This window comes from Dromaius novaehollandiae, chromosome 19 (genome assembly GCF_036370855.1).
Source record: "Dromaius novaehollandiae isolate bDroNov1 chromosome 19, bDroNov1.hap1, whole genome shotgun sequence".
Classification (NCBI taxonomy): domain Eukaryota; kingdom Metazoa; phylum Chordata; class Aves; order Casuariiformes; family Dromaiidae; genus Dromaius; species Dromaius novaehollandiae.
In genome coordinates this window covers 1196414-1208927 of record NC_088116.1, presented here as the reverse complement: position 1 = coordinate 1208927, position 12514 = coordinate 1196414, and the positions used below count along the sequence as shown (strand labels likewise).

Here is a 12514-nt window from a genome sequence, read left to right as displayed (position 1 = left end):
GCCTTGGGGGATACAGTTTCACTGCATTTTCTGCTGGTCATGGGGAGATAAGACTTCCCGTTGGGTTTAGACTCACAAGACTCCTCCCCCCCAAATTCAAGATGCTTCATCCAAACAGTTTTCAGTGCAGTATCGAGCTAAAGCAGTATCGGCTGGGCATGTCAAAGCCTGCCCCGAGCTGGCAGCGCACCGCCGTCCTCGTGACACACTGCAGCGTTCAGTTCAGCAGAGCTCCCTGCGTAGAGGGGCAGGGCAGGCTGCATCGCTCCTGGGACCTCCGAGCAGAGGCTGGAGCTCCCCGGGCCTGCGCGAGCACGTCCCTGCCAAGCACAAGCAAACAGCGTGCCAAAACCTCTGGGCAAGCAAGAGGTCTTCCCTTCCGGAGCGTCGGACCCGGAGGTTACGCGGTCTCCTCCCTCCTTGGGAGGGCCGTTTCCTCAGCGCTCGGCTCCGTGCCGACCCCCTCGGAGACGGGCAAGGGGGCAGCTACACCTTGTTCAACCCACTGCTCTCCCTTCACACCCGGGATCTGGAGCAAGGGACCCTCCCCTGCCCTTGCAAAGCCTACACCGGCGTGTGCCAGGCAGCCTTTTGCTCAGGCCTCCTCTTCTTTCCTTCTGCCCCAAAAGCCGCTGGCTAGGGAGCTTCTCTCCTGCACCTTCCACCTTTGCTGCCTCTTCCCCCGCTTAACCCCATTCGGAAGCGGACAAGCCAGGGAGCCAAAAGCATCCTGAAGGTACCGGCCGGGCCGCAGTGACGCGGGGAGGGACTTCCCGCGAGCCTCCTCTGATCCCTGCCCCTCCTCGCTAGCCGACGGAAAGCGCTACGTTAGCGCGGGGGTTCAAACACCCCACCGGCAGCACACGCCCGTTCTGCCAGGCCTGGGGAAGGGCCTAACCGCGGGCCCTCGCCGGCACCTCTCCCCGGCTTCCTCGTGCCGAGCGGAGGCCCCGGTGCCGCTCCCTCCCGCTCCCCCCCCCGGGGCCGGGCAGAGCTCGCCCTCGCCGCCCCTCCCGCCCGCGGGCGTCTCCGGGGTGAGCCGGCTCCCCGCGCCAGGCCACGCACGCCGGCACGTGCCGCCCGGCCCGGCACCCTTTCGCGCCGCCTCCTCTCCTCCCCGCGCCCCGGCCGGGCGCCCTCGTCCCTCGGCGGGAGGTACCTGCAGGGAAAAGGGCTCTATCCCGGGCGCGCAGATCTTGACGGTGAATCCCGTGTCCTGGATGACAATGACCTCCTGGTCGTTCCCGTCCTCCCCCGGCTCAGCCTCGTCGTGGCCGTTCTGGTTCTGCCGGGCGTCCTTGTCGCCCCCGGGGCTCTCGTGCGGGCCGCTGCCGTTCATGAGGGCCACGCCGGGCGAGTGCTCTGGCGAGAACAGTGGATTTAGGTGAGGGCTGAGCAAAGGGACAGTCCCCTCCCCGTCAGGGACACAGTCTGCAACTAAAGCACCGTCCTCCGGCCAACCCGGCCGGGAAAAGCAGGGGTTAAAAGCCAGCAGGCACTTTACTCTGCAGCTGGTATTTACTAGACACAGGTGTGCCAGCCCGGCCCTCCGTCTCCTCGCAGCACAACCAACACGCTCGCACTTGCCCGCGGGGCTTGCGCCTTCCACAGACCGCGCGAGCGGGCAGGGAAGGAGAGCAGGAAAGATGGGTCAGCACGCAACGCACTCAACCCGCTCCTAACCCTCTTCGTTAAAGAAACGGGTGTGTGGTGCTGTGCGGCCTGGGGGCAGCCCTAAACATGTCACACGGCTTCCAGCACCCCCCCGGCCCCAGCACACCCCCCCCGGCCCCAGCACCCCCCGGGAGGGGAAGGGGCGGCAGCCGCGCTGCTGAGCTGCGAGGCACGCGGGGGCCCGGCTACTCCGTGGGAACACGAACGGCTCCCACCCCCCTGCGCGCATCAGGCCACCCTCCGCATTTCCGAAATGCTCTGCGGAGATCCCACGGTGCCAGCGTGAGGCCTGGCCTCAGCAATTTCACCTAAGAAAAAGGTGACGACGTTTTAGGCGCTCGTTTAGACAGAGGCACCGTGGGGAGAGGGAGATCTCTGCGGCTGCTGCATGCTTTGGCAACGGCTTGGTCACTGCCAGGGAACAGACGAGACGGAGGAGGCTGCAGGTCTCCTGGAGCAGCCGAAACCCCCCGGCACAGGCCGGGGACCCCGCGGAAGGGGACGTGTTACAGCACTGGGCAGAGGTGCCACAGCTGGAATAGCAGAAACGGCCATTAATTCCCCACGTGCAGCGAGGGAAGGGGGAAGCCAGCGGGAAGGCTGCTTCGGAGACGGGGAAGCGAAGAGCGCGGGGAAGGCGGGGAAGCTAAGCTGCTCCAGAGCGGCAGGTGAACAGAGCCACCGCAACCAGCCCCGGTGCCCGCGGCATCTCGGCAGCCACCGCTCACGCTCGCTGTCACCCCGCATATGTCCCTAACGTGAGCTGCTCATTTTTCTGACGGGTGAAACCACGGGCAAGTCGGGCTGGAGCGCTCGGCTCCGGCTCTGGCAGGCTCCGGCCGTGCTGGGAAGGAGGAAAAGCACCACGCGAGAACGCCCCGAGAGACGGGGTTTTCGGAAAAACGGCGCGTCTCCGGGGGCCTGGGGAGAGCCCCTGGTTAGGCCCGCGCGGCCAGCGCTCCTGCCCAAAGGCCTGGGACGCGCAGAGGAGAAAAGCTACAGCCAGGAACGCAGCACCTGGGGCTGCGCATCCGGGAGACAGCAGTAGCCCTTCCCTCGCGTCGGCCCCAGGCCCCGGAGCCAGGCTCAGCCCAGCCCCTGCCCACACGGGCAGTGCACCAGGGCAGCAGCTCCCAGCTTCTGCTCCGGCCGCAGCAGCCAGGAAGGAGGGGCAGAGCGTGGCCCCACCCGAGGGAGGGTGCAGCACGGACCCCAGGCCCAGCACCCACGTCGCCGCGCCGCAGCTCGTGCCCTAGGGCAGGACGCAGCAACAAGCCCGGCTGGAGCAGGGCACGGTACTGTCCTGCAGCCCAGCCACCCCCGGGTGCCGCCGGTCCGTCACCACGGGCCTTTCCGATGGCATCACGCAGACTTGTACCGGCATGAGAAGCGGCAGGAGCGGCTCATGGGATACGCTAGCTCCTGCCTCCACGCTCTCCTTCCCAGCCCTGCCACCTCGCCCAACGCTCCCGCCCAGTGCCACGCTCGGTGCGCAGGACCCAAGGGACAGGGACAACAGCTCCACGTCCCCTTGCCGCACGAGATCCAGCTCAGTCTGCCGAGCTCAGCAGGATCAAGATGGCAGAAAGAGCAAAAGAGAAGCCTGCAAGATATCTGCAAAGATGTGTTTCCCGTTATTTGTTCTCAGTTCAAGCGTCAAGCGGGCAAGAAGCGCCGTTTCAGGTGGAAGCCCCTGGCCTGCACAGAAAGCAGCAACGCGGCGACGCGGGTCGGGACTCCTTCGCCGGAGCCCACCGCAGCGTGCCGCGGGGCGGCTGCGCCCCGTTCTCGGGCGCTACCCCCACTCCTCCTGCCTGCCCACCCCTCCGGGGGGCAGATCCACCCCTCCGGCACGCTCGGCCTCCAGACGCGGTTCCGCAGCTCCCGCCGAAGCCCGTCGCCGCCCGCTCCCCGTGCCGCGGGGGTGCCGGCAGCGGGGCCCGCTCCCTCCGGCCGCCGGGCATCGCGGAGCCCTGCTCTCGCGAGCTGCAGCCCAGCGGCAACGGCACGTTCTCATTGCTGCTCCGGAGCACAGGGCGAGCAAACCCGGAACACACGCGGAAATTAAACCGTCAGGAAAGCAGGCAAAGCAAAGCACCGAAGAGGGCAGGAAGAGCAGGAGGCACCATCCAACGGTAAGGAAGCAAAGTGCGTTGCCTGAATCGCGTTCTGCACCTGGTGCAGAGGGCAGGCAGGAGGACTGGGCTTCGTCTTCGCACCTGCACAGAGCAGGCGCCGAGGTGGCCCGCGCTACCCTGACCACGCTGCCTGTTCACAGCGACCCCGCCGACGCGCGAGGCACCTCGCGAGCCGCACGGACCCAGGCCCCCGGCACGGCCCAAGGCTCGCGTCCGAACGCCGCCGACTGCACGGGATAACAGGTCTCGGGAAGCTCAGCTCTCGGCGCGCGCGTGCGACACCAAGCAGCCCCGCCAGCCCTGCACCTTCATACAGCCATCACCGCCACAGGGCTTCAGTCACGCCTTGGACTGCGTTTCAGCGCTCAAGTCCCAGGCAGAGGAGCCCTAGGTCTGCTGTGCTAACGTGGACAAGGAACGGACAGTCACTTCGTGGTAAAGAGCACGGCTGGGAAAACTCACACCAGAGAAGTGACCAAGTGGAGACCTGCCTCCCAGCCGCCCCAGCCCCCCCGGCACCCAGGCCCCCCCTCCGCCGAGCACCTAGCAGCGTAAGCTTCCTCCTCCTCCTCCTCCTCTTCTGCGGCTGCTGCTTTGACGACAGGACGTGCACCGCAGAGTCGGGGGCACAGCCCAGGCCGCCGCCGGGGCAAGCGGTGCGGTCGGTCAGCACAAAATCAGCACCCGCGTCCCGGGTCTGAGACAGCGTCTCGCCGCGGAGCAGGGAGGACGGGACGGTCTCTGGGACGCTCGGGGTTTCCTCCGCGTTTGCTGACGGAGCCGAGGCGGGCGTTTCCAGCGTCTCACGGCTCCCCGAGGAGGGAGCGGCGGATCCGCGCTTCGACACGCTGCCCAGGTCCGCGACGGACGTTTCTGCGCTCGAGGCTGTCGCCTGCCCGCAGCGGCTGGGGCTCTGCCGCGGGGCGGCAGGACGCGCTCCGGGGGCCGCGGCGGCCACGTGCTCCTCCCGGTCGCACGATCTAGGATCTGAACCGCCGTCCTCAAGTTTCACATGGCGCTGGCAGGCCCCGAGCAACGGGGCACCGCGTAACGGCGCTGCTGACCCTCCCTCAAGGTCGAGGGGAAGGACGGCCAAGGCACGGGACGCCTCTGCCCGCTGCGGGAGGCCGGCGGCCGCAAAGCCCAGGTTTGAGCAGCCGCTATCGCAGGCCGCTGCCGCTTCGTCTTCGCCCTTGGCCTCGGGTAAGTCTTGGATGCACTCTGCGCATTTTTGCAGGCTGTTAGTCACTGCCTCGCTGGGGACAACATCTGGATACGGCCCAGCGCACTGGGAAGCTGCTGGCACATCCGGGGAGACGGCGCAGCTTGCGGGAGGCTTTGGTAAGAGGGGGGACCTCTCGTCACACGCACTAGGGCTGCGCGTCTGGAAAATTAGATCAGTGACATGCCTACAGCAGTTCGCAAAAATGCTGTTTCCCATGGTTACAAGCAACCCGGCTCATACAGCACTGGATTAGAAGAGTTAGTTTTGTTCGCAAACCTCTTGTTCGCACACATATGCCTAAGTCCCCAGCAGGCAATTCCCCCAAGGCCGAGCTCACCCTCTCCTGCTTGGTTTTGTTAACGTTTTCGCACAGTCAGTCCGGTTCTCCAAAGAAAATTCTTACTTGGACCCAAGGTGACAAGAGGCACAGGACCACTGACTGACTCAGACCTGTGCCCCATGTACTCTTAAGCATACATCGCTTTCCTCCTCTCCAGTGTCTCGGTCAGAATTAGAGGCTGGATCCACAGCAGGTCTCCCAGAGCCCTGTCCAGTGACCTTCATCCTCTGCACGTCATCATCTTCGCTGCCGCTTGCCAGCTGCAAAGCAACAGAGCACCACGATATCCGCAGAGCACAAAGTAACGCCCAGCAGCCGAAGATTGCCCCCTCTCCTCGCTGCTGCAGAGAGCAAAGACGCGTACGTGTACCTAGCGAGTTCTTCAGGCGCACTCCAAGAGCAGATACGAGCCCGACTGCTCCAGCCCAGAGGCTCGTTATAAATAGCCTGCTGATATCGAGCGCTGTACCGGTGCAGCATGGGACAAGTGTTAGAGCGCTTCGGCGCTGCCAAACTTGTAGGCAAATGAGCTGCACTGAATTACAAGACGAGGCTAGTTACTATGGCACGCCGAGGCCCCGGCACAGCCATCCATACTGAGCAGAGCGGCACAAAAGGCCTGGCCAGGCAGCGAGCGAGCACTTCCCAGAGGAGCGTTCCGTCCTCCCACCCTCCTCCGCCATATCAAAAATAAACAAACCACAAAACCACACACAAACCCCCCAACCGTTCCTCTCTCTATGCTTATTTAAGACATCTGACATCATGATTAAGGTAACCGATGCAGGGATTACAGAGCTAGAGATTTCTGCAAACAAGTGCCCCGGAGAGCCTACGGCCCGAGCAGGCGCGGCACAGACCCAGCGAGGCCAGGGGCTCATGCGGCACAGCGGGGCACTCGGCAGCCACGGCCTCCTCCTCCTCCTCCTCCTCCTCCTCCCCTCCTTCCTCCGGTACAGCAGCAGGGCATGCGTGCTGCTCCTTGCGCTTCTGCTGGCGCACACACGCCGAACCGGAGCACTCACTACACTTCATTCAGCTGCAGCGGTCGCTTCTGTGGTCCTGGTTTTCTTGGACACACACAAAGTTGTGGATATTGCAATGCACTTAAAATAGACAGGTGAGAGCTGCAGCCCAAACCCGCCGGATCTGCCTCGGAAAGCCTCTGCATCTGTCCAAGCAACCCGACGCCCCTCCTGCCCCAGTTCCCTACAAGCTTCCTCTACCCGTCTCTGGAGCGCTCCATGCCGCTCCCCACAGCGGAACTTTCCTTCTCTTTACCAAAGCATCCCACGTCCCTAGCAGGAAATCTCAGCACTAGACTGAAACTAAGATAACACAGCTTATATACGCGCTTGCTCAGGGCCAACCCAACGCAAACCTGCACAAGAAGGAGAACAGCTTCTCCCAGGAAAACCCTGGGAAGCCCAGCAGTCCGCAGGGCCTTACGCGCAGGGAAACCACCTGCCAAAGGGAAACGCAGCAGCAGGCTGAAAACGGACCCCAAAGCTCTTCACAGAAAGTTAAATCCCTGACTAGCTTCTAGCGTTCTTTTTAAAGAGCGAAAACAGAATAAAAACCTCTCCCACTCAAATCCACGCGAGTGACAGACCCAGCAGCACAGCTAAGGTTTCCCTATCTAACGTCTGTCACCCGTTGGGGCTGCTCCCCGTAGCAACGTCACGGTGCAAGAAAGGCCTCACGCTGAACCCCCTAGTAACAACGCGTCTCTTTTGCCCTAAGTATCTGGCATCAAGTTTGAAGTTACACCCGCATCTACAACCAGCGATTTTCCTGATGCTTTTGGAGGATACAGCTCTGGGGTAGCGGCAACTCCTCCCTTCCCTCGCTCCTTTCGGGAGGGGCGAGCGCAGGCGCCGGGCCTGGGCCAGGCACCACCAAGTCCCGACCTGGAGTGAGAGAGGCGAAATGAAAGCGCAGACTCAACCCCACTTCAAAGCAGATCTGGTAGCTACAAGGGAAGTACCTTTTGTTGCAGTTAGGAAAGTTACTAAGTTTAATGATAATATTTACGCTTAAATAAAGTTTACCTTCCCCTTTAACAGCCACATAAACCCAGCCTAACGATGCAGCTATCGCGCTCATCAGCAACACTCGCCACCAGGCAGGGACCTGGGTCAGACAGGCGGCTTAGGTGGTGCAACAGTTTACATGTAAACTGAGTCAACATCAATAAAAAAATTAAGGAAAAGCAATTCAACACCATCCTGTATTAACGATGCAAGGCAATTATGCAGAAATAGGACCGCCGGCATCCGCTACGCTTGGGACGTACACAGGACAGCAGAACTAAAGCCACCCGGACTCAAAGGGGATCCTCACGCGCTCCTCCCACCCCTCATTTCCCCTTCTTGAAGGGCACAGACATAAATAAGTGCCGACACGGCCAGAAATACGAAGCGCCGTCCCGCCTGCCCGCAAGCAGAGCTTCGGCGGCAGGACCCGCGGCTGCCGCGGGCAGCGGGGACGGGGGCACGCGCCAGGGCGTCACTCGCCGAGCGCTGCCCGGCTGGGACGAGCTCTCTGCCTTGCCAAGGGACCTGCTCCGGGCGCGTCAGGAAGCTGAGCAGCACTTCTCGACCCAGGCCAGAGTCAAGAGCATGCTGGCTTTAACATGTGAGGCCTGGGGTAGATACAGCAAATGCAAATTAAATGGTGTCTGAATAATAAATCAAAATAAATTGTTTAACGACTTAAAATAAATTGACTACATTAAATTGCATAATTAATTAGACACCAGCTTCAGAGCTAGCCCGGGTGGAAGTGTTTTTGTAAGAGGCTATCGGGGCAGAGGGGATGGAGCACGGACCTGCCCTCCTCTGCCTCCCCCGGGGAGGCCGCAGCTCCCCAGGAGCTTCCAGCACTTGTTTAGGTGCCACAAGCACCTCTTTCAGTAAGAGCCCACAGCGAAGCGTTAGAGCTGCTCCGCCGCTGTCGTTAAACTGAGGCTGGCTTTGACCCCTCTGCGGGTACTGAGGTTACAAGCCCTGCACGTGTTTTCCGGCGGCTTTACAGCACCCAGGTTGGCTCGAGGAAGCGCGGGGGCCCCGCGGCTCGCGGCCGTGCGGGAGAGCTCACCGGCTCCCGCCGACGCCGGCAGGGCCGCCCGAGGCGCGGGCTTGGCAGCCTCCTCCGCAGCACCGCCTGCTCCACGCTTATTAGGAGGGGAAAGCGTCATTTCTGTTTAGTGTACACCACAGCATAATTTGACCGCATAAACCTATGCGCCTTAAGCCACGTTCTAGTCTACTCCGAAATTCGTGGCTTTGTGTCCTTATCGATGCTGGAACACTTGTGTTGCAGCGGTGCCCTCGGGCGTGCAAGGGTCCCGCAGCCGCTGCCTCAGGCACCTTCGGGCCACGGAAGCACCTTCAGGGCTTTGCACGTGGCACCCTGAGTTACCCAGCTCTGCTCTCCCCATCTGGAAGCTACATTTAAGCCAGTCTGTAAACTTTCTGTCTGGCCAAAACTCTGGAAACTTAGTTCTGGAAGTAGCTGGCTGAGTGACTGCTACAGCAGAGCGTAATTCAAACCCTAGAGAAACCAGGCGCAAAGACTGGGACCTAAGGCAAAGTGCAAAGATCAGCGCCGACAAAAACACCGGCAGCATTCGGAAGACTGTTTCTCAAACTTCGAGAAGAAAGCTGGGTGAGGGAGTCACGTTTCAGACAGACACTGTGAATAAGTCCGCAGTTCCTTACCCGCGTGTACTCTGCCTTGGCACATACCTCAGTTTCAGACAGCTACTGAAACAGCACGAGCCCAAGAGAGTTCGTTGCCCCACCAGAGTTAGTGTGCAGCTGGACCAGGAGAACACCGGACTCGCAGACAAAGCCCACGGCCCGGGGTAAGCGCAAGGACAGGGTATCGCATCGCGGTGAAGACTCCGGTTTCACCCCGAGTGAGCACTAAAATTGGCCATTGCAGCCACAGCTGCTGCTGGGAAGACTCCGCACAGCACAAGCCAGCAGGGCTGAGCCCCCGAGCCCGAGAGCCCGCGCAAGACCCCGAAGCGCCCCAGAGCCCCCGGGCAGCTCCAGGTACAACGGTGCCTCGGGACGAGCCGGCAACGCCTCCGGCAGCTCCCGCCGCTCGCTGCGCCCTGCGGCGCGTACGCCCGGGCTAGCCAGCAGCGCCGGGATGCCGCCGGGCCACGCGTCGCCCCAGGAGACAGGCCAGCACCTCTGCTCCGAGACGCTGCACCAGCGCGCTGGTTACGTCTGCGCTGCCATTTCCCCTCTCGTCCAGCTGGCACCGCACTCGGTTAAGCACTGCGGCCTGGTAAGGGGGCTCGTACCGGCCTGCCAAGGAGGGCTCGTACCGGCCTGCCAAGGAGCAACTTGCAGCAGGCCTAGGGAACGCCAGAGTCCCGAACCCGCAGTTCTACTTTGCTGGCTAGCAACGACAGAAACTCCCGAGAGCCTGCAGTTTCACAGGCTTCCGATGTAGCTTTTTTCTCTAAAGGAGAGGGAAGTACAAACTACAAAAACAATTTTTTTTTAAGCGCCGTTACTCTAGTATCACTTGGAGACGAATCTCTCTCTGACTGGACTGCCTCACTGGATTTTCCCCTCAGGGCTGGTCAAGGAAAGGAGAATTGAACAAGACACAGCAGTTCATTCGTCAGCTCAGGAACAGACTTTATTTCTGCGCTTGCAGACCTATTTCCCCACCCAAAGATAGGTTTGTCAGCTGTGCCAGTGCGTCTCTGCAGGTTTGTCAAGAACCAGTGCCAGATAACCGCTCATGCCAGACCGACACTAGAAAAGGAGAACGCAATGGAAAGCTCGGGCGCGCTACGCACGTGTGCGAGCCCTGCCGCATCCACCACGCACGGGCTGCGGGTCAGGACTGACGCTAACATTTAGCCAGTCTTGCCGCCCTGGAAGCGGATCACAGACAGGAGCTCCCGGCCCGATGCAGGCCCAAGCCAGCAGTGACCGGACCTACGCAGGGAGGCAGATACGTGCAGGAAAGGCCCGGAGCTACGCTGCTCCGCGGGCTTCCCCTCGCACCCTGCCCTCGCTAGTGCCGCGGACACCACGAGTGAGGCCTTTGGAGCCTTGTCTCCTGCTGTCAGAAGCCCCCAGCCACTTCGGACCCTTCTGGGGGACCCTCCACTGAAGCCACCCCCTAAACCTGCCTGCGCGCAGGTGCTTCAACACTGCTGCCGGGGAGGCAGCTCGGAGGGAGCACGGGGGAAAACCTGACCCGCTTCCAAAACCCACAGCCGCCACCACCGAGGGAAGAGCCATGCCTCGTTTTTAATCACTCACTCTGTCCAAGTACTACCCTTTGTGGACGGGTTTTATTTCTCAAAAGCAAATAAAAGTAATGAACTTCAGACCTTTACAGCTTCTGGAAATAACTCTCCAGTACTTTCTTACGTCGTCTTCTATTGGTTGCACATGGAGTACTGGAAAGCTGTACTTGGAGAGGGATCAGGGCCAAGCTTCGGCGTTTACAGGTGATCAAGACAAACACGGCGCTCTCCAATGCAAAGTTGTTCCTACTGCGTACAAGGCAGTTGTGCGTCTGCTGGTGGATTTATCTAGGCGCACGTTCCTGACCTACGTACTTCCAGTTTTCAGCCAGGAAACCACCAGCGAGGTTGCTGGGGCAGAGCAATGAACTTCGAGGTCTTCTGATGGGAGCTCGGCTGTGGCTATGCCACAAGGAGGACCGCTCCCAGCCGGCCTCCCGGGCCCCCACCCCCGTCCTGCCGCGCACACCGCATTTATCACGCTCCTTTCCCTTTTCTAACCTTGCAGCGATGATCAGATTTCTCTTGCACAATATTCCTCCAATTCTCCCCCCTCAGGACTGTTACAACTGTGTAAAAAAAAAGAAAGAGCCAGCTGCCAGCAATTCAGCCCCTTCCAAAGCACGAAGAGCCTCCAAGGTCAGGCGGCAGACAGCGGTAGCGGTTCCCGAGATTAAGAACCAGCCTCTCTGACCTTGTTACTAATGTACAACCACACTCGCCTCCACACCAGTTTTCCATTAATACCTCCCTTCGCCCTGGGCTGGAGCAGAAGGCTCGTCTGAATGCACCGGCCAATTGTAACGGGGAAGAGGGACCTAGCTAGCAAAAGCCAAGCTCGGGGGAAGGCAGGGAGGAGGAGCACTCGTTTTACACCGACTAGGAGCGCTGCTAGAGCTGCACGCAAGACAAACCTTCCCTAGGGCAGCGACAGCCGCAGGAACAACTGCAATCCAAGAAACGCTGCACACAGTTACTGTCTCTCGACCTTGTGCTGGTTAGCAGGAATGGCAGCTGAACCCCGAAGTGCCCTCGCTGGGGAGCGTTATGGGATCCCAGACCGTTCATGTTTTTGCATCTTTCTGCACCCAGAGCAACGAAGCAACCTCACACTTTAATCTGACCGGAGGTGGAGGAGAAGCGGTGGCCAGTGCTCTTGCCTTTTAACGGGTGGAGAAAATAACCCCCCAGTCCTGGCGTCTAGCAGGAAAGACGAAAGTGTATTTCATCAGCTAAATGCCGTTCAAGATATGCCCAGCTCAAAGTTACACCAACTTTCTCCTCGGTAACACTTCAGAGACTGGTGCTGCACGAGAGGGAAACACAGCGAGGGGAGCAGGGGAGCAAGGCGCTGCTTTTCCCCAGGAGAAGGGGAGGCCTGGGAAGCAGGAGCTCCCAGCGCTCAGCGCCAGCTCCGGCTGACTCGCGCCGTTTCCACCGCGACGGCAGCATTCCTGCGTGGGAGGGATGTGGCAAGAGGTTGTGATAGGCAGCAGATGAAACAGATATTTTCAGCTGCTAGTACTGGCCTCAACCTGACGCTGGGAGAAAACGCAAGAGCCTTCCTCTTCCCTGCCCCCAGCTCCCACGAGGTGCCCAGCCAACTGAGCAAGGCTAAAACACGGGGAGGATTTCTCCTCCTCCCTCCCTCCCCCAGCAGCCAGCTTACACTCTGAAAGGCTGCATTACACAGGGTAACTTTTTAACCTAGTTATTGGAAGAGGAAACGTGACACCCTTAAAAAAAAAAAAAAGGGCGGGAGGGGGCAGGGGGAGCTTTCGACACGGCCTCCCCGCACACTTGGACTGCTTCCAGCCCGCTCGGCCGCCAAACGCCGACGAACTTTGGTTTAA

The 12514-nt window shown here is 60.8% G+C and overlaps 1 protein-coding gene across 3 annotated transcripts in view; it reads right to left on the bottom strand.

The window, feature by feature from the left end:
* Nucleotides 1-12514, bottom strand: part of CLUH (clustered mitochondria homolog) — a 39284-nt gene that overhangs the window by 25694 nt on the left and 1076 nt on the right. Inside the window, exons 1-2 of one of the 3 annotated variants that reach the window (XM_026106534.2) lie at nt 11163-11226; nt 1160-1362 (exon numbers count right to left, since the gene is read on the bottom strand). In XM_026106534.2, coding sequence (XP_025962319.1) covers nt 1160-1339 — 180 coding nt within the window. In that variant the 5' untranslated portion in view covers nt 1340-1362; nt 11163-11226. Of the gene's footprint in view, nt 1-1159; nt 1363-4355; nt 5269-11162; nt 11227-12514 lie in introns of those variants that run through there. The other 2 variants (XM_064523012.1, XM_064523013.1) reach the window with 2 other exon arrangements.